Genomic DNA, 27,658 nt, shown 5'->3' on the forward strand with positions numbered 1-27,658 from the left:
TAGCTAGGAGTTAATCAACACATTTCTTCTTTTGTATTCTTAATGTTTGCTTTAGATTTCTACTTCATTGCAGAAAATGTGTTTACCATTGGCGTCTACTTCCAGAGTGAAGTGATTTAAAAAGTCCACAGGGTGGCTCTGTGGGACTGTGGTGCTCTCCTGCCTCTGTCATTGAATATGAAGCTCTGGCTTTTTGTTACAACCCACTCTTTCCTGTTTTCTCTATTGTACCCACATTTGCTCATCAATTATGTTGTATTTACACTGGATGGGAGCCAAGAGTATTACTCTTTTGGCAGGACATGCGCTGCCTTCAGATTATAAGGCGATAGTGGGGCAGCATGGCACAAATATTTCTCCCTGTCAGATTCTGTTTGCTTCCATTTGTACGAAAAGTATTTTTCATGAAAATGTGCTCTGCCTTCAAAAAACTGGACTTTAAGTACCAATATTTATTCTGGCCACTCTTAAAGCAGGCAAACACTTTTTTGGACACACACACACGGTTTTAAGGTTGACGTCCCAGTTGTTTTAGCACACATGGCTGAAAAATGAGTGGTGTAGTGTAAAGTCAGTGAACTCTAAAGGAAGGGTGAAGATGTCAGAAACGCATGCATTGATTTAGTAAGCTCCACCACATGGGTGTAGTGCAGATGATTTGGCAACAGTCTTGGCTAGAACTTCCTGTTTGGGAAATTCGAGGCAGGCACTGGTACGTGCTGTACAGGAATGTAACTTAAACAGTGAGTAATAGCACTCCCAACCACCGCTCTCTGACGTCAAGCGAGGCAACAAGATAGGACACGTTGTTGAAGGAAAACTACAATCAAGGTACAACCAGGGGCCGGAAGTCCTCTTAAAGCCACAGTTGTTTCTATTGAACTTATACACCCCGTCTCATCTGACAGAGCTGTCACAAACCACGTCATGATTAATATGTTAAGTACCATTTTAAGCATTTCATATCTATGTATGCCATCTACCAGGCCCACACAGTTCAATGTCTGTAACTTTGGAGAGAAACTGTCAGAGTAGAAAACAAGAGGTTGAAATGTTAAAGGTGCAGTGTGTGTTAACCTATAGTAGCTTCTTACTCAGCCTAACCGTGCACAATGCTGACTCCACAGACACAGTCGACCGAAAAGGATATCAGGCCTGCCCTGCTGACTCCTCCAGCGTGTGTCCTGCGTTTAGTTATTAACCTGGAACTTCCCAATAGCTGGCCAGCTGTGAGGGTGGGTGGGACGCTCGCTGACTGTAAGTCTCTCCCATTGCCTGCAGATCATTTTCACAGGGAGCTGAGCTGGGTTCAGGAAATTCCTGAATGCGAGGAGAGTCAGATCTTTCCAAGTGTGACTCTGCAATGTCTGAGTCACCAAATACAGAAACGTTGTACAATGAATGCTTGATACCACAAGGTGTGAGTGCACCGTCAGGTGCGCCATGTCTCTTCATGCCCTTATCATTTCAAAACTCAAAACTATCCAGGGGGAGTGAATGAAACTTAGCATTCAGTATCGACCAGTGAAGAAAAACAACTCTTACTGTTTTTTTTGTTTTGGTTTGGTTTTTTGTTGCAAAATTTCACAGGGAAATACAGACATTTATTATGATTATCTGACTGCTGTACTTGGTGATAACTTTGCAGAATAGGTTTGAAAAATACACCTACCATATCTGTACTGAAACTAGTCTAATGTCTGGACAGTAAATACAAGCCATAAACAGCAGCTAGTTAACTTAGCTTAGTATAAAGCCTTGAAACTTTGTCCCAGTCTTAAGTAATAAATCTGTCTACCCACAGGTCTGAAGCTCACAGACTGACACGTCATATCTGTGCAATTACACATTGTTACGAGTTAGATTGAAGATTGACAGCACTCTAATGTCTGTACTGTTTGATTTTATAGACATAATGCGTTAATTAGTGATCTATCGAGGCCCCGGAAGAGCCAGGCTAACTCTTCCCCCTTGTTTCATGTTTCCTTTGAAGATTAAACCGGTGATTCACAACTTTTAGAGTTTGTGACCTCTCACTTTCAGAGCTTGGTATTGCTGAGGCCTCTTACAAGCAGTTGTTCTTGGTTTCATTTAAATAGTGGCCCAAGGTGGCGTACAATAGTAAACAACATTTTAAAACAGCACAGATTTGAAATAGTGGAAAAATATTTATCTTGCTTTTTTTCTTCTTTGCGTTTCTTTTAATCATGTCACAACTGCTCCGATTTATCTTGTGACCCTTTGACCGACTGGACTAAACAGCTGTAGTAGTAGTTAAGCTGTAAACTGTGAACTACTACGAACACTTTGAATGCTGACACCACCCACATATAGTCTGAAATAAAAACCTAAACGGCTCCAAGAAAACTCAAACAAATCCAGTGGCCTTTGTTTCAGCTTTGGTTTTTGGACTTTATTCAGATTAAATTCAGTTTATATGGATTTATCTCCTCCCTTCCCTTCTGTCCCAACTACCTCTTTTGTGTCTCTAACTGGCTGGCCTCAAGCAGCTTAAGGTTTCTTCCTGTTAAAAGGGAGATTTTTCTTGCCAACATCTCTTTATTTCTTGTTCTGGATGTTTCAGGCTCCAGATACTGTAAAGTGTCTTGAGACTATTTGGATTATTTACACTATATCTGGATTATTTACACTATATAAACTATTCTTCAATTCAGAAGAAAGTAGCTAAAAGCAGCTGCCTATAGGCATTAATGCATCAGTGTGAATCTAATTGTGTGATGATGTGTGATGATGTAATGGGGGCCACATCTTTGCAAAATAAACAGCATGACTGTTTTCACCTCGAATGGAAAGGCACTGTGTTGTTGTTTTCTTTAAGCTGCAGTGTCTCTGTCAGAGGCTGATGTCTTGGTTATGTCTGTTGAGACATTCACCCGTGAGCAGTTCCTGTTCCTGTTCCTCTCCCCCTGCCTGTTGCTGCTGAGGACCAACCGTCAGATGCACGCATCAATATGACATATAGCTATCGTCTGTAACAGGCTAAGTCCATGCATGTAGGTCATAGCGTAAATACTAAGAGGTTGGAGCTGGTGCTTCCCCCTGGTGCGCTTCAAAGCTCCCGCATCCTTCCTCTTGCTTAACGCAGTGAGGAGTGATGACGCTGAAGACATATGGTCCACATGTAAACAAAGCTGGCTGACCCGCCTGCTTCACCACAATGTCATCACTGTGTTTTTTTGGTTCGTTGCTGATCTTGTCCTCACAACAACAAGGGAAAAAGACAACTTGTTGCAGCCGGTGTGATGATTTTGATTAACTGATGCGCCACTGAATCTGGGGCAGAGGAGCACAAACCTGTCAGTGATTCTGTGATTGCAACAGCAACGTTTAGGAATGAGGCGGTAAGACACGGTGAACGTGAAGGTGGCCACATAGCTCAGCTAGTGTGGGTGGTGATGTTTTCATGGCTGCCACCAGCGTCAATACACACCCTACTTCCTGTTGAGTAATCTGTACATGTTAAAGCCTACACATCACTACTACTATTATATGAAGATGCTGTCTGTGATTTCACTGAGCACTGTAGCTCACACACACAAAAAGTGATGTTTCATTTTTAAAATATTTTCCCTCCAGGCTGTTCCATGCAGTCACAAGATGAGAGATCTTCCCACAGCTTTATCTCCCCATTAAATGCACAACTGTGTTTTCATAATACAAATTAAATGTAATCTAACTTTAACCTTTTTAACAGCAGCATTTTTTATTTTTTTTTTTTGCTCCTATAGATGGAAAATGTTCACATTTACTTTCTTTACTGAATAAAAGCAGAAGTAGCGTTATACCATTAGAATACAGTTAGAATGAGTGTTTCTTAAATGTGTACATTACAGCAAAGACGGTGACAAACTTTCACTTCCATAATATGGGCAATATTCGACGCCTGGCTGTCAGAATAAAACGGGATGTTTTATTTTCTATTGACCAGCGTGTCGAGTCTAGTAATCTAGGAAAGTTTTGGAGGAGAGCTTTGAGGAACAGTGCAATGGGCTGAACTTTCAATATTGATAGAAACTTCTGCACCTCGAAAGACGAGCCGGATATCTTTCCCTTTATTTTACTTTTTAATTCCTGCTTAGTGAACCACACGCAGAGTTACAAGCATAAACTTGTCTATTAGTGTATCACAGTTAAACAACCGTTTAACAAGACGCTTATTCATTAAAAGAGCTTATTCATAATTCTGGTGAATACTGATTGGCAGATGACGCTTCCTTCAAGTGCCATCTTTTGTTCAGTGGTGGAAAGTAAATGAATAAATCTATAGCTGAATGTTTGTACTATTTTAGGTTAGTAAGAGTATTTATTTATTTTTTTAGCATTTACCCTTAAAAGTTAGCCCTACTCTGCTATATTTCAGAGGGAAATATAAGATTTACTCAGTTACAGTCATTTAACAGAAGTACTTTTACTCCTGAAAACAGGATTAAACCACCTAAGAGTTACGTCATGCTAGATGCGTTCTTATTATTCGTGAAATACATGTAACACTGTTAAAGTGGATATTTCTTAGCTACATTTTCCAGATATATTTCATTATTCATGTATTTTTCTGTGTTAATGCAGAATTATTTACTGTAAGTGGGTGTTTGTGTCTGCTCTCTAGTATTGCTTCGTTTAACTAAACTACATGAGTGTGCCTTGCCTTGCTAAAGATCATCCTCAGCGGCCTTGTTTTTTTTTGTTTTTTTTGATTAATCTCATTGAATCTTTTTTCTTTCTTTTTTTTTCTTTTTTCTTTTTTTAATTCTTATAAATTAGAGGCACCTGAACAAGTTTGAAACCTGCACCAACATTTGATACAGCTTTAACTAACAACCCCCCCGTCAGGCTTAATATTTATATTGTTAATATGTATAATGTTTACATTGGTTCTTTAATGATACATCATTACATTCCTGCTAATCACTCTGCAATACTGCAATATTATATTGAAATAAGCTCTCCTCAGACACAAACGTTGCTCTAATACTTAAGGCAACGTCCGTTTTGCAAGGATACCCTGTTGTTACACAAGATCTGGGCAATGATACTTGCTGTGTAGTGACCGCAAGTCACTTCTGCACGTCAATTTTGCGTTTTCACAGTCATCTACAGCAAAATAGCAGAAGTGAACAAAATGTTGAAATCTTGGTTCACTTCAAGACAGATCATGTTCTGGTTCGTTTACCGTAGCTCAGGCCGCCTGGCTTCCCGTTACAAGCCATGGTCCGGATATCCGGTGTCCCTTTCACTTGGGGGAGGAACTGCAATTAATAAAGCAAAATCACTGTGTTAAAGTCACCCAAACTTACAAATCATCTATAATTACCAGTTCTTATTGTGGCTAACAAGATCACACATGTTTGACTACTTTTGATTGATTATATCAGTATTTACGGAGCACCTTTTGCCTTTGGTTTTATGTTGGTCACTCATCGTTTGTCCAAAAAGTCTTTAAACTAAGTATCTGAGTCTATAATAAGGATAAATTAATGTCTCAAACTACAACCACAAATATAAATACTCTTTCAAAGATGTACTGCTAAATGATGCTAAAATTATTTTAGCATTATTTAAGATCATGACATATGTGATCAACATTTACAAAATCAAAGATTACAGCTCCTGTAAAATGCAAGAAAGAAAATCACAACTGGCCACCAGTTTATACAAATTGAAACCAGTAAGTTGACTCCCAGTGTGCTATTAATCACTAAAGAGTGGTTAGAGTGCAACGCGGTTCATAGGTAACCAACAATGTTTTATAAGTCTTAGCTGATCTGAGATATTTAACAGGGAAATAAAAGCATAAAAAGGTATCAAAATAAAAAACAAAAAGGGACTCAGAGGAGAGCTCTGGGGTACTCCATAGCTCATAAAATAATCTGTTTAAACTTTATGAGGTAAAGTGTAAACATACCGAAAGGAGGTGTCTGAAATATGTTATGACTTAAAGGATGACTATTGATATTCTGCAGTTATAAATTAATCACACTCACTATGTGATATGTTAATATTTATCTGTGCTATACAGCTTTGTTGTTAAATTAAAGCATCAATGAGCCACACGTGTACCATTCTGCTGTTACTGATCTACATTCATTCATTCATTCATTCATTCATTCATCTTCTGTAACCGCGTGTCCTCTCGAGGGTCGCGGGGGGAATGGAGCCTATCCCAGCTGTCATTGGTCGAGAGGTGGGGTATACCCTGGACAGGTCGCCAGTCTATTGCAGGACTAACACAGTGAGACAGACAACCACACTCACACCTACGGCCATTTTAGAATCACCAGTTAACCTAATGAGCATGTCTTTGGACATGCAAACACAGGGAGAACACGCCAACTCCACACAGAAAGGCCCCAGTCGGCCGATGGATTTGAACCCAGAACCTTCTTGCTGTGAGGCGTCGGTGCTAACCACCTGCCCTACTGATCTACAGCTGAAAACAGTTCTTCAGTTTACTATTCACAACTAGTTGAGTGAGTTTTTTCTAGACACTACAGTGCCCAACTTCTTTTTTAGGAAAATTAGTTTTTTTTTTCAATGTAAAAAAGAAAAGAAAAAAAAAAGACATATTTGTGACCAGTTTTTATAGATTTATGACTTTAAAACCAACAAACCTGGATTTGACTCTAGTTACTTTTAACATTTTGTGCCTTTATGTGATAATTCACTCGTGGAGAGACAGAAGGGAAGCAAGAATGCAACAAAGACTACAGGATAGAACTGAACCTGAGCTGCTAAAGCTTCGGTTTATGTGACAGATAAAAGTCAGAAATGTATAAAGAGACAGACAAACATAACACCATTTGGCAAAATAGAACAATTTCAAAACAAATTCAAATTTTATCTAAATTTTTAGAAAGTAGTCATTACCTTGTCATCACTGCTGCAGTGTGTACACATTATGCATTTCATAACCGGATGATCATGATGGTGATATAAATCAACTACCATAGCCAGTTGTGTCTGTTAAACCAACAACTGCTCAATCTTGTTCTGCGACAATAAGGTCTGCAAATAAAAAACATCCATTATTGATAAATCCGCAGATTCTTTTTTTTTCTCTTCATTTTAATAAAACGCCAGAAAACCGTAAAGAAAATACCCATTATAACTTCTGACAGGCCAAGATAAATATTGAAATGTCTTGTTTTGTCTGAGAAAACCCCAAACATATTCAGTTCACTGTAACGTGCGAGTGAGACGTGCACCAAATGTTCATCTGAGAGCCAAGATGGAGACAATATTTAAAAATGTTAGCTTAAAATGAATTCAAATGCTTATTTAATTATAAGAATAGCTTAAATGATTGCATAATTGTTACAGATCTATTTTACTTATCTATGAATTATTAGTTTGTCTGTGAAGATGAAACAAAACCCATCAAACTTTTGAACTACACCGCCAATATACCATCTGAAGGTGGTGGTATTTAATGTAATGTATCAAATGTAAATCATTAACAAATGTCAGCTGAGACACTGTCAAGGTAAAACTGAGCTTCAAAACTGAGCATAATTAAATGATCATTATTATTAAAAGTGTTAATAAAACCAGGGTGTGACTCCAGCATCCGTCCTTTTTGATTCGTGTGGGAAACACAGTGTTTTACAACAGTGTAAGAAAAGTCTTTTGAGGAACAAATAACTGCTAACATATTAGCATGACTCACAGGAAGGAAAAAAATTCTTTCATTTCACAACAACTGTTACAGAGTGGACAATGGGATGACAGGTGTGTGTGTGCGAGAGTGTTTGTATTGCTTTGGAGGGGTTGTGATGCAACAAGGAGTTTACGGACTGACACTGCCCATTGACGGTAAAATGAGGAAAGGGGGCCGGGCTAAACTCTGAAGAAAGGAGGTCATCCTGTGTGGGAATTTCCCTCTCTCCTGTCAGCATGTGAGCCAGGAGCAGGAAAAGGCTGCGTGGGGCTCCAATAGGAAACGAGGGGTCATCGAAGAAAGAATGCTTAGAATGTTTAAATGAATATGGGCCAACGCTGGCAGCGATGGCGAGCTCGGCGAGAGCAGGAGCTGTGCCGAAGAAGTCAAAACAATGGAGGGCTCTTCTTTTAACTTATTTATTAAATCTACTTACAAAATCTTCCACAGAGAACAAATGTTTGTGCCTAGTAAGGCATCAAGCCAAGCCACAAATACTTTACAGCTATTGTACTGTACATGGAGGATAACAATGTCTTATTTAAATGTGGGTGTAGCATTCTTCAAGTGGGGATGTGTTGGAAAGGGAGGATATTGCACAACTTTTAAAAGCTAAACTGTTCATCATGAGTGTGTTGAAATATCTAAAATGTCATCCCTCGCTGAACAAAACAACATCTCACAATTCTCCTGCTTCTTTCAGAGAGTGAAACGTGACTTTTCACTGCTAATATAGCGAAATGTGTACATTTTTTGAGTCAATATTTTCTAAGACGTGAGCGCTGGAAAGCATTTTACTCTCTGAATTGTCACGGATCCCCAACAGTTCCCTCCCTGGTTCTTTTCCGTTATCTCCTCCGTCTGGGGTTTGCTTTTCTTGTGACAGATACGTTTCATTCTGTGCACACAGTGAAATGGCGTCTGAGGGCTTGGTAAATTCCACCACAAACCATTTGTCAGCTTATCATGTCTGGTGTACACTCCCATTTCTAACTTCTACATTTTCTGCAGAGAGCCGTTTGCACAAAACAAGGTTTGCTAAGGGTTTAAGGGTTACACATAGCTTGTCTACATTCGCTCTCGGACATGTCTCGGCTGTTTGGGAGCATGACCTGAGGTAGTGTGAGGAGGTTAGTTGCTGATTAATCTCCATGCAACCTTGAACCCCTCTCTGGGCCAGTGGACCCAGCAGACTATTGACAGAGCCGTGTGCTAAAGATAAAGCTAACATCTCTATGCTGCGTGCAAGTCTCTTTTTTTTTGCTGCTCTCAGCAGTATCATTTCAGCATAAAGTGGTTGGATTTATTTCAGGATTCGAGGACTTTGAGTCGAATCATTAAGTAAACAGACAAAAATGGCTCTGCTGCTAGGTGGAGTCTGTGCAGACTCATGGAAAACAGTATCTCACACATTAATCGTGTAATATTCTTTATGTGTGGAGGTTTGATGCTATTTCTGCTTTGTATATGAACAGATGATTAAAGTAAACTGTAATAACAGAGATTAGAGAAAATGTTCAAATGTTTGTCCCATTCCTGGTGACATCTAGATGTATAAAATTTACCCCATCTTCAAAAAGAAGCTACAGTGTGTTTGTGTCTTTTTAAATTTTACCACACTGGCCTGAATATAAAGACTCCAAATTTGCCTTACTGTCGAGCGGATTTCTTATCTGCAGCATGCTGTAACCTAAAAACATGGCATTACAAGGTCTATCATGAGTGTGTATTAGGCATAACGCCCATGTCTGTCTGTCTGAGTCTTCGCCTGCTTCAAAAAGGACAGAAAAGAAGATATTACAAATGAAATTGTTTAAACAAAGTATAAATCTTTTTAATTCAATAAAATATCAAGTACAATTAAAGCATTTCACCTTTTAATATTAAATAATTAGACTTATTTCATTCATTGCCAATACTATTACAAAGAGTTGCATCATTTCACTGCAGCACAACTCTTCCCTTGACAACCACTGCTCCAGATACACAAAAATGTAGAAATTCACTCGCATGTATGTAAAACCTGCACAGAAATACTGCATAACACCAAAAAATTACATCTGAGAATAAAGCTACGGTGGCATGTGAAGAGTCGTGAATGATTGCGCAATCCATGCAACCCACTTCTCCAGTCCCATTCAAAGTGTCCTTGTAAACTGGTGGTCGCTGTCTTCAGCTGTTAAGCGTACCGTGTTTCAGCACAGTGGATCAGGCTCTAAAGTCCATCAATGATTAGACGAGCAGCCCAGAGAAAGGTGCGGGGTCCCCGGGTGGAGATTTCTAACACTGCCCGGTGGCGGAGAGCAGGTTGCGCAGGGTGGCCAGCTCTCTGGACAGCTGCTCCACACGCTTTTGTAAACGATCGTTCTCTGCGGCCAGTTCCAGCACTTTATGTTGAGTCTCCAAGTTGCGCATTTTGGCTTTGTCCCTGCTCTTCCTCACGGCGAGGTTGTTCCTCTCCCGCCGCTGCCTGTACTCTTCACTGTCCTTGTCCAGGCGCTTCTTTGACTTCCCGCTTGACATTTTGCCACCGTGAGACGGTGACCTGCTTTTACCTGACGGAGCAGGTGTGCCGGGCGGGCTGGAGCAAGTTGAAGACGCAGTGGAGATGTTGCCAAGACTGCCGCTGGTGGACTGGTAATGAAGGTAGGACCTCATGTCAAAGCCATTCGACCCGTTCTCCATCTTTGCGTCTTCTTGACTGTCGTCTCTCTCAGCAGCAGCAGCAGCAGCAACAGCAGCTCTGTAGCGGTTCCCGACGAGTTCAGGGCTGAGCACACTATCCACTCGGGTCTCCTGCAGCTCAGTGTAACCCAGCGCGTAGGACTCCCTGGGGTCCCTCAAGTTGTCGCACTGACTCGCCTCCAGCTCGTTCAGCAACGAGTAGTTCTTGTAGTTCTGTAAAGATGTAACTCTTTTGATCTTGTTCTCTGCGAGGAAATCTGAGAAAACGTCCCCCTGCTGCTGCTGCTGCGTCTGCGCCACCAGCTGCGGGCAGTGCAAAGCTGAATCCAGGTAAACGCTGAAGTCTATCGCTCTCTCCCGCTCTTCAATGCCCAGCTCCGTCATCGAGTCGCCGAGCCTCCAGTATGAGCCGCCGCCGATGGGACTGATAATGCTGTCTCTGTTGTGGATAGCAAAGCTGCCCTCGTCGTAGAAGCCGGCCACTTCCATGGATCTTAACACCCGCCGGATTGCAGGAGCATGGAGGGCTGAGAGGAGCCGCCCTGAGTGGTTTGGGTTCAGTTGCCTCTGTTGTGAAATGTGTCGAGTTGAAACCTCCTGAGTCACTGTCCGTGACAACATGCAGTTGAACTACTTTGAAGAGGCTGTGCTCATAGTTGGGGAGGAATTGACAGATCTTCCTGTCTCGGGGGGGTTTTATTTAGTTGGAGGGGCGGGGTTTAGCAGGGCAGGTGTGACGCGCGGAGTTGCGCGGAGCTACGCGGAGCCAACAGGACAACCTGCCCTGCTTTGAGAGGACCTGAGAATAAAAAAATACCAACTTCATCTTTTTTCTTTTTTTTTTTTCTTCCTGTGTGTGTCTCATTGTCACAGATGATGCAAAGTTTGAGCAGCGTCTTAAATAAGTTTGGGTGTGATCACAGTGGTTTTCATTTATTTATCATAAAATGAAACTAAAACGCAAATAAAAAGCGAAAATACACACCATCCTCAACAGTGCCATAACAAAACTGAAGTCACCACAGTGCGGTGTACGCATTCATTCACGCACCCCACAGTCACGTAGCTATTGACAGCTCGAAAATAACGGAAAAATCCCACTCAGTGGCAACGTGTTTTTTATTTCTTTTCATGCGTAATCGTCTCATAACAACGATGCTCCTGAAAGCAGCTGTGGATACATCTCCACTCAGCTGTTCCCGCCACAGACTAGTTAAAACCGGTCTGTGTGTGCAAGATGATGCATTTACTCCAATTGTGTATAAGGGTCAGGGTGGGTGATGTGTGAAGTGTAAACGTGCGTCCTCGATTAAATGAATTCCTATAAACGTGTATGCATGTTTGTTTTCTCGGAAGTCTACATTTAAAATAAATAGTCACTAAATAAACGCTCAGGTGCCAATACTCAGTGTCGGTGACACATATAAACCCACAATTGTTCTCATGAGCCATAGAGGCTCCTTATAACTCTCTCGTTACATAATTTATGATCTCAACTGAATCATTTGATCTGATTTATTGTGAGGTCAATGTAACTTCAGTCACAGCTCACACATTTGCCTTTACAAGCTATCTTTCTCGATACTGATAAGGAAACCTGAGATGCTCAGTGTACGGACAAGCTGAATAAAAGTTTACAATACAGATGACAAACATTTTCCATTACGTCGTGCTGCCGCCTTGTGGTGAGATGCAAGATTACTCGAAGAGTCAATAAATGTTTAGGGCTGGTGTATTTCTCCATAAACTGTGTCACTGGTGTGCAGCCAAAAGCACTGTCTGGTATTTAAAACATCTCTTACATTTCCCAGAAAGATACGCCCACACACAAACATTTGTATCCCCTCTGTGATCCATTAGACTCTGTGACTGGGAAATACTGCGTGTTTCTTTATTGTTAACTGCTTTTTACCAAAAAATGCTGACTTCCTAGATAAGACACACACAAAGCCAGACTTACATGTTCCGAGGTCAGTGGGAAGTCAGTGGTGCACGTCATCAGTTGCCTCCAGCTTTTTAATCAAATGACACACATCAGCTTCATTATATACACATACAACTCCTGAAATAACATCATCTGATCCTGGTTTGCGCGTGACGTGCTACAGTTGATTCCGTGACGTATTGGTGCAAATTCCCAAACACATTTGCAATCAATTAGAAAAAATGTCTGTGAAGATTTTCTGCTTTTTAAAAATGTAAAAAAGTGTCTGTGAGAAACCTTGAACAAGTCCATCTGCCTTTGTCCCAGCTTTGATGCCTTAATACTAAATAAAAACTACTTTGCGAGTGAATTCATTTCTAATGCTGTTTCACTATAAACTGAACATTATAAGTCATGAAGTTAAGATTTAGTTCAGGACTGAGAATGGACATGGGCCTTCTGAGGGTGTCCTGTGGGGTCTGGCAACAGACAGTTGTTAGTGGGGGCCTTTGGGTCCTTTGGGTTGAGGGGAGGGGCCTCTGTAGATCATCCCACAGATACTCGATCAGTTTGGGATCTAGTGAATTTAGAGTCCAGGTCAACACCCTGTGCTGTTCTTGTTTTTTTTTTTGGAGTTTTTGTTCCTAAACCTTTTTATGCGTGTGTCTGTGTCAGGCTGCATCCTGCTGGGGATGGCTGCTGTCGTCAAGTAGTGTCATTGCTATGGGTGATTTAGCACAATGCTGCTTGAATAATAAACTTTTTAAGTGGCTCCCATTCCAAAACAGCCAGACTAAAAAATATCAACATTCAGCGATGAGTCTTGTTACAAACTGTTTAGACCCAAAGGAGTTGACCTCATCGTCATAGAGTCATTCTAGGTTTAGAGGAAGGGAAAACTTAAATACACAGTGTAGTTCTAGTATCTTGGAAACAAACTGTCTTGTGAAACAACTTTAGTATACTGAGAATCAGTAGCGTTGTAAAGGGAAAAGGTTCACACATTAAATTCTGGTGTTTTTTTTCTTTTGTTTACTCCACTTTTTTTCAAAAAAACATTCTCACTTTATTTTTATTGCAAATAATGCTTGCATGAATATATTCGAGCACTGTAATAACTTGAAATGCTCACATTTTACTTGAACATGTTATTTTTTGCTGCTTTATACTCAGTGACTTATGATAGAACACTGTGCTTAATATGTAGGCGGTGCCTTAATTTATTTTATTCGCATTTTACTGCTAATACTATAGGTTCAGCCTAGTTGCAAATTAGTATTTTAATATTGACAGTTTTAATATAAAAAAGTTATTAAAATGTGGTGGAGCAGAGGTTTGTGTTTATGTAAAGTTTGCTAACACTAGCTAACAGTATTTAGCCATTATTAGCCACTACTCACACCACACTGAAATAAGTTTGCAGCAGAAAAACAGTAACTGTGTGTTTTGTTTGGGCTGAGACTGTGTTTTTAAGTTATGAAAGTGTCTCTGTGCTAATGTTACTACGCCTCACCTGGCCAACTGTCTTTCGAAGCTGTCGGGTGACAGAACCTCACGGCTGACAGATGTCGCCTTAACACCTGTTCCGGTTTTTTAAGTGTACCTCCTCCAGCAGAGGGCTAAGAGCAGAGCGGGCACCAGACTGCACGGGTGGGGTCAGGAAATACGTTCTTCCCCCCACACAACCTCGCTCCCCATTGGCCACTAGGCCGCCTGTGGAACATTGTCTCGTACGCTGATTGGCTGCTGCGCTCAACGGCTTGCGCCCGATTGGTCGAAGCCGTTACGCTGTCTGTGGGCTGAGAAGTTGATGATTCCGTTGGTTCCTGGCTACGAGTCGCGATATTGAAGGGGCCGGGCCCACAGCGGAGAAATGGCGAGTATGGTGACCGAGGACGGGTGCGGAGTGGAAACACGGACCCCGGAGCAGCAGGGACCGGGCCGGGGCGCGGTCAGATGGGGCCCACAACACGCCGGTGCCCGAGAACTCGCTAATTTGTACTCGCCAGGTGAGTGGATTCTCTCAGCAGCTCCGTTTTATAACCCCCACCCCCCGCTTCAAGAATCCATAAGTGGCGTGACATAACGACAGTCGTTATGTAGTTAGCAGAAAACTGAAACAAAACTACTCAATAAACAAACAAAGAGCAGCGGATCGTGTGCTGTGGTTAAATGGCAGCGAACAATGAGCGATAGTTAGTGGGGTTTGTTACAGCCACAATGCTGTTGTTACACAATAGGAATCATGTGAGATTGGTTGGTTTTGAGTCTCTGTGTTGCTCTGACATTTCCAGCACCAGGCAGAGGTTAGAAGAACCCCCTCTTCCTGCTTGAGGCTCCGGAGCCTCATGTGGCCGAGGAGCCGCTGTTGACCTTTCATAACAGTGTCTCTGTGTCAGGCAGCTCTGAGACATTAAAGTGCTCTTAATTGTTCTGATATCTCAAACATTCATACTAAGTTGAAAGTGAGTGGCATTCACGCCCATTGTACAAATACTCGATGCCTTTTAAACAGCTCCTCATATCATCCCAGAACTTCATATAACTTTGTGATCAGACCTTTGCCAGGTTGGAGTGTGCTGAGTCTGAAGAATGTGACACGTATTTCAGGCCCGGCTCCTCATTTAACAAGCCAAGAGCAGAGGAATGCTGCTTGATGAATAACCCTGACTAGTTTACTAACCTTTGGACCTTTTTATTTTGGATCATAGGATGTCATATCAAGTTCACACGCAGAGGACTGGACTGATGATCTAATCATCTACATCTATCCTTATGCTTTTCTTTCCTTAAGGCAAACGATGTCAAGAATGGATAAGTGTCCTCCTCTGCTTCTCTCTCATGGCCTTCAATTTCTTTCACCTTCTTGCCAATTTCCACCTGGGACATTTGTGGTTCATCCTGATAGGCATTGGTAAGTACGAAATCAGAAATAATATAAGGTCCTGATGCGGTGTTATCGGTGTTTGTCTCTCTTAACGATTGTCTCCACAAACTCATGTGCAGCGGCAGGAATACTCACTGCAGACTTTGCGTCAGGATTTGTTCACTGGGGGGCTGACACGTGGGGATCTGTGGATGTACCCATCTTTGGAAAGGTACCAGAGACAAAATAATAATTTGCCATTTGAAAGGGAATATTTGACCCAATTTACCATTTTCTTGATCCGTCCCGCAGGCCTTTATACGTCCATTCAGAGAGCACCACATCGACCCTACAGCCATCACCCGTCATGACTTCATAGAGACCAACGGGGACAACTGCATGCTGACCATAATCCCGCTTGCAAACATGGCCTTCAACTTTCTCACCCTCTCCCCCGGTGAGTTTTGTATCAACAATAATAATCTGATCCGACCTGTTCCTTCCAAAATATTCCTGCACACAGGAAGCAACCACAAACAATCAGCTATCCCTCTGTTTTCTTGTAATTTTAGCGGAGATCTACCATAACTACCCGTGGTACTGCTACTTGTTTGCACTGGCCATCTTTGTGACGCTCACCAACCAGATTCACAAGTGGTCGCACACTTACTTCGGCCTGCCTCGCTGGGTTGTGCTCCTGCAGGACTGCCACATCATCCTCCCCCGCAAGCACCACCGCGTCCACCACGTCTCCCCTCATGAGACGTACTTCTGCATCACAACGGGTATGTTTTAAAGTCCTGAAATGAAATCATGAAGTCTTAAATTTTTCAGGGTTTCAAGTAAAGTTTTTTTTTTTTTGCTTGTTTGTTTTTGCAGGCTGGCTGAATTACCCTCTGGAGAAGCTTGGTTTCTGGAGATACCTGGAGGATCTCATCCAGGGTGTGACGGGAGAAAAGCCCAGGTCAGACGACCTGAAATGGGCTCAAAAAGTGAAGTAACACTGCAGGCTAATTTCACCCTACCTCAGAAGACGCTGGCTCCGTCCAGGCTTCTCATCCCCTTTTCTTGATGCCATAGCTTTAAGTCTTGCACATTTTTTGTTTTTGGAAAAACGGAGGGCTTTGTTGGTGGAAGTTTTCATTACTCACTCGTGGAGATAATCTTTTCAACCTGCAATACATCTTTGTATCTCTATAACACAACCCATCACTTTTTTAAGGCTTTTGCTAAAGAAAGTGCAGTCGCTTACATTTGAAAGCACTTCCTGAGGAGATTAAACGATTCCTCTCTCATCAGAATATTCTATACTTGAAGGAATAAACACTCACTTTTTTTCTCTCCTTCAGAGCCACAACTTTGTCCCCTGGGAAAATTGATTAATCATGTTATATTTAGCACTGCTTTATTTTCGTGGATCAGTCTTTGCACCTCCACCTTATCAAGCATCTATTCAATGTGCAAGTGATAAAATTAGATTTAGGATTTCTGGATATTTTACCAATGTTGATAGCTAAAGAACAAACTGATTGATTACTGTTACATTTGCTGTCTACCTGCACATTTGGGTTCAGCTCTGCACAGTTGCGATACATTTTATTTTAGAGAGAGCCGATGACGAGATGTGCTCAAAAATTAGCGTCATAGACTGCAGCCATATTTAATATTTAAACATGGCTTTGACATTGACTCCATTAAAAAGAAAACAGTCGCCAAGATGCTAAAGACAACAATTATTATTAATAATCTTTGTTTATTTTGGACGTGATCAGGGCATTGAAACACTTATTTTCAAGCGGATTAATTTGATTAATGTGTAACTTGTCAGCATTGATTGTAGGCCAGTAGAAAATCTGTGCAAACATGCCGAACATTGGTCTTGTTGGATTATGGTGTGGCTCTTGTCTTTTTGACGACCACGTGTCCTCTAAGAAAAGCACTTTTAGTTTTCACTGCCGGTAGACGAGCAGTTTTGCAGGAAAGCGACACATACAGTTTTATCGAGCTGCCTTACAACACACACCGCAGATGCAGTACTTTACTGTTTTATTTCTTTTGCCTCAGTTGCAGCGCTTTGTGGTGTTGCCGTGGTAATTCTGTCATTCTCTGGTTTGTCTCTCAGTTAATTTATGTGCCAGCTGTGTGCAACCTTGTTTTCACTCCTTGCATCTTGACGGCCTTTTTTTATTATGAGAAGGAGCTGTAACATGAGCGTAACATTCCCGACGAGTAACGCTGCGACTGCCCACCTTATTGGTAGCAGTGACGAGCCGACTTGGTGATGTTTCAAGGGCTTCAGTGAAGGCTGGCGGTCCAGGAATTTCTCCTACAGCTGAGATTGATTGGTTGAAAGTTTTTTTTTAACGCTTTAGCCAGTAATTTGTAAATGTGTTGTACAGCAAATAACTATGCAGTGTAATAAGAGGCCCTTAACTATATGTCTTATCTAATTAGGTGAAAATGCCTTTCTTTTTCTAATAGTTTACACATATTTGAGTAGGAAAACTGGAGTTGAAAAATTGAGCTACTTAATAAACTGCATGACGAAATTACATTAACCCGTTAAGATCGTCACTTAATGCAGGCGTAAGAATGCGTGCATGCGTAGAGCATGACGGCTTGTACAAGCAATACACTGGGTCACCAGCTTTTCCTTTGAGTTTGTGTAAAGCAGACACTGAGCAGGGAGGTCTGTGCTTGCTCCAAATTAACTCTACTGCTTTCTAAAGATGACCCCAAACTTTGACCAAATGGTCCCAGGTTTGAACCACCAAAATATTACCTTCATTCCAAGGCAATCCCGGCAAGGGTTTTCAGGTTTTAAATGGGAGAAGCTAACCTTGCCTTTTCGGTCAGATTAACCAGGTTAAAGGCTTCTGGTGTTTCAGTCAAAGTAGACAGTTTGTTGATAGTTAAATTTTCAGCCAAAGTTATGCTTTATCTTACGTGATATTCCAATTTTCGAATCCTTCATACTTGATTATATACATTCATTCACCATAGGTCAAGAGCAGGAGTACACTGCAGATTGCATAGTGCTTGTAGAGTGTAGTGAGAAGCAGTTTTGTGTGCGCTTGGTAGTATAATATAGATAAACGGACAGTGAAATGTGTGATCACGTCAAGTTTAAGGACTGAGTCCTACTCATGTAGTTCTTCGCGGTCAGTGTTAGGCAATGTATTGTTGATGCACTCAGAAAACTGCAGCCAGAAGACACATTTGAACTTTGACACTCTTTTTTTTCTCTAAATTTTGCCGTTGACTCTCCTGGATGTTTTTAAATTTTAAGGGTGTTTTGTGCTTTTGCAAATCAGTGAAATGAAATAATAGCTACTGACAATGTTTGGAAATACTGGACGTGACACCACAATTAATTTGAAGGTTCACAAAACTGGCATCATTCTATTTAAAGTGTGTACTGAGGTCAGAGTGAACCAAACCATTATAACCTTTGCTTGGAGACAGGCTTGCTATAACTGTCGTAGTGTAGTCTGGTTGTGAGTATAGACCTAAACTACTTATTCCCCAAGATTGTGTTTAATGACAGTAGTAGTTCTAACAATAAAAACACCCCGTTCATGATGTTATGACCATTATTATAATATAAAAAATTTCATTTATATCAGATGTTTTGGCCAAAGTAGTCAAATTTCTTTAATTGCATTATGAGGTCTGTCGTAGCTATAAAATCACAGTTAAATTGGCTTCTTGTTATTAAGGTAGAATTTGTTATAGAGCCATGTTCGGTTTTTCTGCTTGGAGATGATGAGCTTTCCTCAGTGCATTTGAAGTCTGTGACGATGTGTGATTAAGTAAATACACTCCCACTGGGGTAAAAACAAAAATTGGTAAGCGGCGTGGGCAAGTGTTGGTATGTTTTACATACTGTGTTGAAATCACTCTTGTATCAGTCCTTGGACTTTTTATTGAATTGCCTTATACCCTCTTGAATTGATTTACTGTAAATCTTGCCAATGATGTGGGAAAGCAGCTCACTGACTGACTTTAAATCGCCCTTCATTTGAGTCTCACCACATCTGAGGCAAGACCCACATGGATGTTGTTGTTGGTGATGGAGTTTTAGATATCAGAATAATGCCTTGATGCCTTTTTGTTGTCTTCCGCTTGGGAGGCTTACAATGTATATATTAAACTGTATTTATAAATAAACTAATAAACAGCTTTCTCTGTTGTTCTTCCTTTTATTTACTTTAGCATAACTGTGTTGAAATACTATATTTGGCTGCACATTTTATGTGTTAGCTTTGTCTTTATCTGCCTCTATAATCTCGCTCTCTGCCACTTTAGCAAAAGCAAAGATGTAAGTAATAAAACTGATTAACTGTCATAGCTATTAGAAACAATTCTTATTTACCACCATGACTAGTCAATAGATTTGCTTTGAAAAGGTAGATTAATAATTGATTAATGAGCTGGCACATGTTTGGAACCCAGTCCTTGTTTTGGGTTGTTAACATTTGCAGCATTTAACACTTGTCATGTATCTTTACACTTATCACATCACTAATGTAGCTGTTGGCACACACCCCATGCTTATTTTTAAGTATAAACAGTTATCTGTTTCAGAAAACACTTAAACTTGACGTATCGATTCTCCACACACTTTAATATGTTTGAGACATTACTGATCTCATCCGCTGCACTCAGTTATCCTCGGTTCAATTTCCAAATAGCCACATAAATTATCTAACAACAAAGGAAGTGCTGCTTTGCGTTTCTGCCACGCGCACGCACCGCTCACCACAATGGCAAAAGTACGTGCGCGTCCCCGCTTTATAGCGACAAGATGGCGGTCGCCGCCGGATCAGGTAAATGATTGAGATATATTAGCAACAACGAGAAGCTGTCGTTGAATAATGTTTTCGGATCATTTTTATCGTGTAGCTGTTTAGATTCCAAACGAGGCTGATTTTCTACTAATGTAGCTGCTGTGCGAAAAAATACAAGCTAATGTGACGCTCGAGATGCTTTAGAGAATGAATAGGAAGCGATGCTAATAGCTAAGCTAACGTAAGTTAAGTTAGATGAAATGACAACGAGAAGCCGCGTAACTGCTAATAAAGCAAATCCATGCAGTTTAACGGGCGTTAAGCCATTATTACCAGCCACATGTATATAGTATATGGCATAACTGGCTGTTTTTATTTGAGAATGTAATTTAGGATGGTGTCTGGCGCTGACGCTGGGGAGCCACAACACCTCTCCACCCTAACGGACGACGTTAGCTTATTTTCGACATTGAGATTATTAGATGAAGCTTGAAACGGACGTGTTACTAACAGGCTCCTTGGCGTTACTTTAATGCGATCAACAAATGTTGGTTCACCCGCATCCAGCCTTCCCGTGTGGCTGCTCAACGTCAACAATGACTGTACGGTTTCTGAGATGCTGCCAGCTAATCTAGAAGACATGATCTGTGCGGAGTCTCAGTGAGGGCTCAGGAGATGCCGGTGAGCTAAACTGCTGCACCAGCTGGCCGTGTGACTGTTTATTTTGAGTCTCCTTTAACGGTGCAGCCCCATCGTGTCTCACCGCAGAGGCCAAGTGATGCAGCATCGACGAAGCCAGATGCCAAGTCAGAGGACATGGCTAACACCTGCCATTAGCTGAAGCTAAAGAGAACTGCTCAATTAAGGCGTTCCTTACTTTGCTGTCCCGTTGTGTCTGAATGAGTCATAGGTTTATAACTGCAAGTCACTGCTCTGGCATAGGCGTTTAGAATCTGACAGCTTTGTAAATATTGATGGTACCTAAATCCACATGTCCTGTTGGAGGTGTGCATGTATGAGCATGACAGATTTGCTGTGTTTGTCCACAAACAGGCGTTAAAGTTCCTCGCAATTTCCGGCTCCTGGAAGAGCTGGAAGAAGGTCAGAAAGGTGTTGGAGATGGGACAGTGAGCTGGGGTCTGGAGGATGACGAGGACATGACCTTAACACGGTGGAGGGGAGTGATCCTTGGGCCTCCGAGGGTCAGTGCTTCCTTTTAGTAACACTTCACCGAGAACTGTGCAATAAGCATTTCAGGGGCCAAGCAAAGGGGTTAACCAACTCAGGTTTGATCTGTGTTGCCTCCTGTGCATAAACCAGAATGTTGTGAATGCACATGTTCTGAAAGGGAAGACACAGAAGCATTATCTACCACACTAGTTGTACTCTGCCATGACTGAATGCTTTAGCTAAGTAAACGAAATCTCAACACGGATACAAAGGGAAGTTATGCATGACGCCACATTAACTGCACAAATGTGTTTGTGGCAACACAATAAAACAAGATTGTAAAGGTAAAACATCCCTTTATGAGACTGCAGCTAAGGATTATTTAAACTACTGATTAATCTCTGCATTGTGATTTGATCTCATAGTTATTTTAACAATGAAATGTCAGAACAGCTATGAAACAGTTTCAATCATTTTTCAATGTCTGCACTTTTATTAAGAGTAAGATGAGAGGCTCGGTTTGTTCAAGTGCAACACATGCAAAAAGGATATTTATAACTAGAAGACACTGCAGTACCTCAGGGACAATTTTCAGAGGACTGTGGACTTTACCATCTGCTAGATTACTTCTGACTCAGCTAAAAATGCAGTTACATTTTACCTGTACGTGGATTATTTTCTAGCATATAGTTCATATTGGATTCTTGAGTACACTGAACATTTGCTCATGCCTAGTGCTGTCCTCTCTCCCGACATTTCTCCGTCCACAGACGAGCTACGAAAACAGGATGTACAATCTGAAGGTTGAATGTGGGCCAGGATACCCAGAGTCACCACCGTTTGTCAGATTTGTGACCAAGATAAACTTGAATGGCGTGCACACCTCCAACGGTGTGGTATGTACATCTTATTTTTTACATTTTCTTTAGCCTAATTTCCGAAATTGATTGTGTTGAATGTTTGTGAATTCAGCACGAACTGTGTTAACAAATTAGATCGGCATGTATGAAAAACATTCATGGTGCGCACAATGAAAGGAGCACATTTATTGCATGACTGTCGTGTCTGTCCTGTAGGCTGGTCAGTCCAGATAAGCATGTTCCTGTTCTTATGCACGAATATTTCGACAGCTAATGCAACCCTTGTGGTGCAAGATATTAATCAATGTAATGTACTGTACGATATTCAACTACGTGCTATTAGATATGTCTAGGATTAACACAAGCAGTTGAGACTAAAACATTTGAATAAATGGACACTTTTTCCCAACTTAGATGTGGTCCAAGAAACCATTGTAGTAGATTGGTATCAGTCAAACTTGAACATGTCGGCGAACCTGATGGCACATTTTTTCCAGGAAGTCTGTGGAACATTTTTGTTGATTTTTCTTTCCGGGTGACTGCACAGCTGTCAGTAGCTCAAATGTTGCCCCGCCCACTCATCTACTGTTCTAGTTGTTCGAACGCCGCAGATTGAAGCAGAAGTAAACTCTTTCAAAACCAGTTGGAGATGGAGAACAATACTAGCCAATTATCTTAACATGTTGGTGCTTTATTTTTTAAGTAAAAGCTGAGATGATTGTAGTTGTGATCTACACAGGCTGTTGTCAAAAACGCCTACATCTTCCTCCTGCAGGTTGACATGCATGCAGTGACTGCTCTGGCCAAGTGGCAGAACTCCTACAGCATCCGGATGGTGCTGCTGGAGCTGCGACGGCTCATGACATGCAAGGAGAACATGAAGCTTCCTCAGCCGCCTGAGGGCCAGATCTACACCAACTGAGCCCCTGCTACTTTTGCCTCCATCTTTTTCTCCTCGTTCCCCGACTCCCCCTCTCTCCCCATTTTGCTTTCATCCGTTTATCCCCGTCCTCCACCATGTGTCATTCCACTAGCAACACCTTGGCTGAGCACACACACACACAGCACTCAAGTATACAACAGCAAATACACACACACATACAAACACACCTGCACACACACACACACTTACTGAGCGTTCATCATAGTCATTCCAGGCCCCTCCCTCTCCCATCACTGGAGCTCTGGTTGGACTCGAGTCCACACCAGATACGATCATTCGAATACTGTACATCTTACTAAACTTTTTTTTTTATTATTATTATTTGTTAAAAAACGCAGATTGTACAATAACATAAATAATCTTATTGAGTGTATCTCTTTGTGTGTTGCCTTTTTGTATCGTTGAAAGCGGCCACTTAAGATAGTGCCACATAGCTCAGTAGACGTGTGGTAACATATGAAACACTGAATCCAAAACACATTTGATCTGACATTAAGTTTGTTTCGACGTGTGGCCAGGTGAAACATTTTCTCCAGTGTGTTCTGACGTGGGCTTTCACAGGTGGAGGTATTAGCCACACACGGCTTATTTTTGTTCTCCTGTGTAAGAATTGTCCAATGTGAACATTGTGTATCTATGCCACGGTGTCTGATCTTAATATGCATAGTAGCCTAGTGAGCATATCTACTGTAGGTGTGCAGTTAAACCGTGCTTGAAAGTAGAAGTGAAATCAGCTACCTCTTGGGGTCCTGTGTAACGTCGGAGCAGCCCTCTGACTTGTGAAACTGTCTTTGCTACTTCATGTGACGGATTGTTTTACTTTTTCCACTTCTTTCATAAACGATAATTCATGCTTTTCATGCATCTGTGTTGTTGTAGATCACTGCGTGTTCATGGGTTGCAGGTTTTTATGCAGCGTTTCGACACAGTCGCTTATTTAAATCACTGCTGCTCTTGAATGAGCCGAAACCATGTAGATGTAATTAATTTATGAGGTTATAATCTAAACACCATGAGCTTGGCAGAATATTTGGCTCTACTTTAGAAGGTGAGTCTTGCATATGGACGTGTAACAATATGACATAAAATAGAAACCGCAAAGAATATTTGCAATTTCTCCCCTAAATATTTTAATTTGATAAGTATATTAAGGTTAAACTTACAACTAATGAAGCAGATTTTGTCCATGCCAACCTGAAGAGTCCCTTAAAGCCCTCAAAGCCTCACCAGTTTCTGCCCATACTCTGCATTATCAGTCTGTTCCTCCATCTGCCATCAAACTGAATCCATTAAGATCCATGCATTCTGCCTCATGCTAGGATGGTTTGACATTTTAGGTAACACCTCAACTTTCTTGCCGAAGAGTGAACCAAGAAGACCAATGCCGCTCATGGATATTAAAAACTAGAGACAGCTTTTGGTTTTAGCTAAAAGTCAATTCAAGAAATTAACCAGAAATATCTAAACATCCTTGCCCAGTACAATGTAAATAAATGAGCAAAAGAACACCTCTAGATCTATAATTGTACACTAATCAGGCATAACATTATGACCACTGACAGGAGAAGTAAATAACATTGACCATCTTGTGACAATTCAGTGTTCTGCTGGGAAACTTTTCAACCTGGCATTCATGTGGATGTTACTTAGACATGTACCACCCACCTAGACCAGACCAGGCACCCCCACCCCATAGCAATGACACTCCTTGATGGCAGCAGTCATCCCCAGCAGGATGCAGCCTGACACAGACACACACACAAAAACGGTTTAGGAACAACTCAGAAAACATGAAAAACAGCACAAGGTGTTGACCTAGCCTCCAAATTCACTAGATCCTAAATTGATCCAAGTATCTGTGGGATGATCCACAGAGGCCCCTCCCCTCAACCCATAGGACCCAAAGGCCCCCACTAACAACATTCTGCTACCAGACACCACAGGACACCCTCAGAAGGCCCATGTCCATTCTCTGATGAGTCACAACTGCTGTGGAGACCTACACAATATTAGTCATAATGTTATGCTTGATCGGTGTAAACCAATTATGCAGATTTCCCCAAATGTCTCTGAAGGTTTCACCTCTAGTTTAGCATTAAATAATGCTAGTTTCTGTTGCTAGTTCAAACTTAATTTGTGAAATGTTACCACTTAAAGAAATGACAGTTCATTTAAGTTTTAATCTGCTGAAAGTTTACGGTATAGGCTTCAAGTTTCAATAACAGATGAAGCTGTAAACATATTAGCACACGGTCACCCTTTTTACATCTCCAGTAGTTAAGGGGCAACATGATTTATTTGGAATCCTATTTCCGATCTCTTCACGTTAATATTTTGGTCTCTGCTGACACAAGTGAAACCATTTATTGGGCAGGAAACAGAATTAGTTAAGATGTTAGTGATCACACTGAACTGAGATGTTTCAGATTCGAGGTCAGTGGTTTCCAAGCTGCAGGTCTGGACTCTCCAAGAGATCACGAGAAATCTGAGAGGTCATGAGATGCTTTCGTTTTTAGTCAGAGAAAAATCCCTATTTTAATACTATTTAAAACACACTAACTCATGAACACCATTGAAAACGGATGCTTTCAAACATAACAGCACTGCACTAAATTCAGTTTATGTTGAAACAGTGTCAGGAAGGTGGTCATTCTGTTAAACTGGATAGAGTTAGTTACAACACTGACCACAAACTAATCCACAAAAGTGCAAAACATTAAATCATAAATAGAAAACTTTAGAGGAGTGCAGAGGTTTGCCTCTTTGCAAATCAAGGAACACATTGATTGACTTTGACGTCTTTAGTGGGTCTCAATTAAGTAAAAAAGACTTTAACAGCAAACAATACTAAACAAGCTCAAGGTAAACATTTGCAATACAAAATCAATATCCTACAAAATGTCTGACATCACTATTAGTCTTTATCTTGCTATTAGTCCATTATACCATATGATTATAATAACACAAGGGACTGGGCTTTTAATTACATTTAATTTATTGACTAGAATCATATGTTATTTTGTAGTTTGTGAAATAAACACTGATCAAAAGTTATGTGTGCAGCACATGACTACGTGTCTCAAAGTCAAACGTGACTTATAACATAAAAACAGATGAAATCAGAAATTTACAGACATAAATGTTGTTTTGTAATCAATAAAATTACCACCAAGTTCAGCGTGTGTACATTAAAACCTTAGTACTTTTATATATCATCGGAAATTTGGTACTTGTGGGAAAGGAAAATGGGGAGTAGGAAAGGTAAAAATGTCATTTGTCTTATGCCATTAACCAAAAATAATGTGAAAGCAGAAAGCATTTAAACTATTCAGCTCCACTCAGCTCCAGTTTGGTCATGAACATCCCTGATTAATTCTTCACCGTTCATCTGCACTCAGTTTCAATGCTACACATATAAAGCATTTATGTTCGCAAATTACACACTCCATGCCCGGATAGTTGCATAAACCTCTATTTATGGCGGCCCAGGTAATATTTTATGATCTGTTTGGACAGCAACACCTCAGGCCTGCATCAAAATACATTTAATTGTAGGAATGTGTACACATGATAACGACTGTCCACTTCTGCTCTGAGTCCTATCATTCACTCTGATTTACTGCTAACAACTGTTTAACATATTTGCTTGGTATTTTATTTGATGCCATATTTTTAGCACTTTATAAAGTGCTGACCGTGATGTGTGGTGTAAATACATGTCATTGATTTGTGCTGATGTTACAAAATGACTTTAGTTTTTTTTGGGGGGGGGGATTTAAAACTGGGTATTGGAAAAAACAGACGGAGCAAAAATAGCAAATGTTTATCTAAAAAAAATAAATAAAAAATTCAGCCTCAAGCAAAATTAAAGTTGAAAGCAGAACCGAGAACAACATACGAGGTGTGAGAACGTAAAAAAAGGAAACAGGGCCACCTGCTTGTTTGACCACATAATGCAAACTACAGCACAAGGCTGATGTGACCTCTTAGGTCAGCCTGTTTAAAGCGCTGTTCATGGTGGTTGATGGTGAAAGGCCACATCAGCTCACAGATATTCATACAGACCTTTGTTGGTTTAGAAACAGCATCATATTTCTATACTAACAGGAAGTGTTAACAGATATGCATTACTGCATGTTTAACCATATCCTTCTTCTTTTAGCCACTTTACGTGCTCAGTATGTTTATTAGAAATGATTTCAAGAGATTACTACTTAATACTTTTAAAGATATATTAGTGGCCTCTCACCCATATATAGACTTGACCTTTTATCTGTTTCAGAGGCTAAAAACTAAAAGCGACCTCAGGGCTCCAGACCAACCACCCTGAAGAAATTACCCAAGTCACAAACGCCTTGCTCTAACTTTAACTTATTATAATTTCTTACTACTACTGAAACTGGTTTTGTCTTCTATTTTTATTGCTGCTTTGTACTTGTTGAGTTTTAAACAGTGCTTCACAATTATTATTGTTTCCGTAAGTATTATTATTGTTGAGCAAGTTCCAAATGTGAAATGTCGCTGGTGCAAATCAAACTTCACAAATATATTTGTAAATGGTTGAGCGGATGACCACTAAGCTGTTTTAACCCCGTCCACACATTTATGCATTACATGTTTGGAGAACAGAGTCCAGCAACAGCACAGAACAGCAGTGTAATCGTCAGTCAGCTCTAAACTTGGGTCAAAACTGATGAAATCTATTTTTACAGAAGTTTACGTTCAGCAGATGACTAAACCGACTC

The 27,658-nt window shown here is 40.8% G+C and overlaps 3 protein-coding genes across 3 annotated transcripts; 2 read left to right on the top strand and 1 right to left on the bottom strand.

The window, feature by feature from the left end:
• Nucleotides 1-9,484: 9,484 nt before the first annotated feature.
• cebpb (CCAAT enhancer binding protein beta) lies at nt 9,485-11,268 on the bottom strand. The gene has a single exon (XM_084552783.1). It carries the CDS (start codon nt 10,979-10,981, stop codon nt 9,956-9,958), a length of 1,026 nt encoding a protein of 341 aa, XP_084408909.1. The 5' UTR covers nt 10,982-11,268; the 3' UTR covers nt 9,485-9,955.
• A 2,845-nt stretch (nt 11,269-14,113) lies between these two features.
• On the top strand, nt 14,114-19,328 carry peds1 (plasmanylethanolamine desaturase 1). The gene is made up of 6 exons (XM_084553059.1): nt 14,114-14,293; nt 15,079-15,198; nt 15,291-15,382; nt 15,463-15,607; nt 15,723-15,935; nt 16,030-19,328. The coding sequence occupies exons 1-6, from the start codon at nt 14,158-14,160 to the stop codon at nt 16,149-16,151; spliced, it is 828 nt and encodes a 275-aa protein (XP_084409185.1). The 5' UTR covers nt 14,114-14,157; the 3' UTR covers nt 16,152-19,328.
• Nucleotides 19,329-19,933: 605 nt separating this feature from the next.
• LOC311494151 (ubiquitin-conjugating enzyme E2 variant 1-like) lies at nt 19,934-23,773 on the top strand. The gene is made up of 4 exons (XM_084553060.1): nt 19,934-19,979; nt 20,994-21,142; nt 21,881-22,006; nt 22,746-23,773. The coding sequence occupies exons 1-4, from the start codon at nt 19,958-19,960 to the stop codon at nt 22,890-22,892; spliced, it is 444 nt and encodes a 147-aa protein (XP_084409186.1). The 5' UTR covers nt 19,934-19,957; the 3' UTR covers nt 22,893-23,773.
• The last annotated feature ends 3,885 nt before the right edge of the window (nt 23,774-27,658 follow it).

This window comes from Chelon labrosus (genome assembly GCF_963514085.1).
Source record: "Chelon labrosus genome assembly, chromosome: 10".
NCBI classification, from domain to species: Eukaryota; Metazoa; Chordata; class Actinopteri; order Mugiliformes; family Mugilidae; genus Chelon; species Chelon labrosus.

What these genes read in the sequence shown, in the direction of transcription:
- cebpb (XM_084552783.1), bottom strand. Translation starts at nt 10,981, where the DNA reads ATGTTGTCACGGACAGTGACTCAGGAGGTTTCAACTCGACACATTTCA.
- peds1 (XM_084553059.1), top strand. Translation starts at nt 14,158, where the DNA reads ATGGCGAGTATGGTGACCGAGGACGGGTGCGGAGTGGAAACACGGACC. An exon ending in CGCTAATTTGTACTCGCCAG is followed by an intron (nt 14,294 to 15,078) that starts GTGAGTGGATTC and finishes TCTTTCCTTAAG; the next exon opens with GCAAACGATGTCAAGAATGG. An exon ending in GTACTTCTGCATCACAACGG is followed by an intron (nt 15,936 to 16,029) that starts GTATGTTTTAAA and finishes TTGTTTTTGCAG; the next exon opens with GCTGGCTGAATTACCCTCTG.
- LOC311494151 (XM_084553060.1), top strand. Translation starts at nt 19,958, where the DNA reads ATGGCGGTCGCCGCCGGATCAG. An exon ending in GGCGGTCGCCGCCGGATCAG is followed by an intron (nt 19,980 to 20,993) that starts GTAAATGATTGA and finishes GTCCACAAACAG; the next exon opens with GCGTTAAAGTTCCTCGCAAT. An exon ending in TGCACACCTCCAACGGTGTG is followed by an intron (nt 22,007 to 22,745) that starts GTATGTACATCT and finishes TTCCTCCTGCAG; the next exon opens with GTTGACATGCATGCAGTGAC.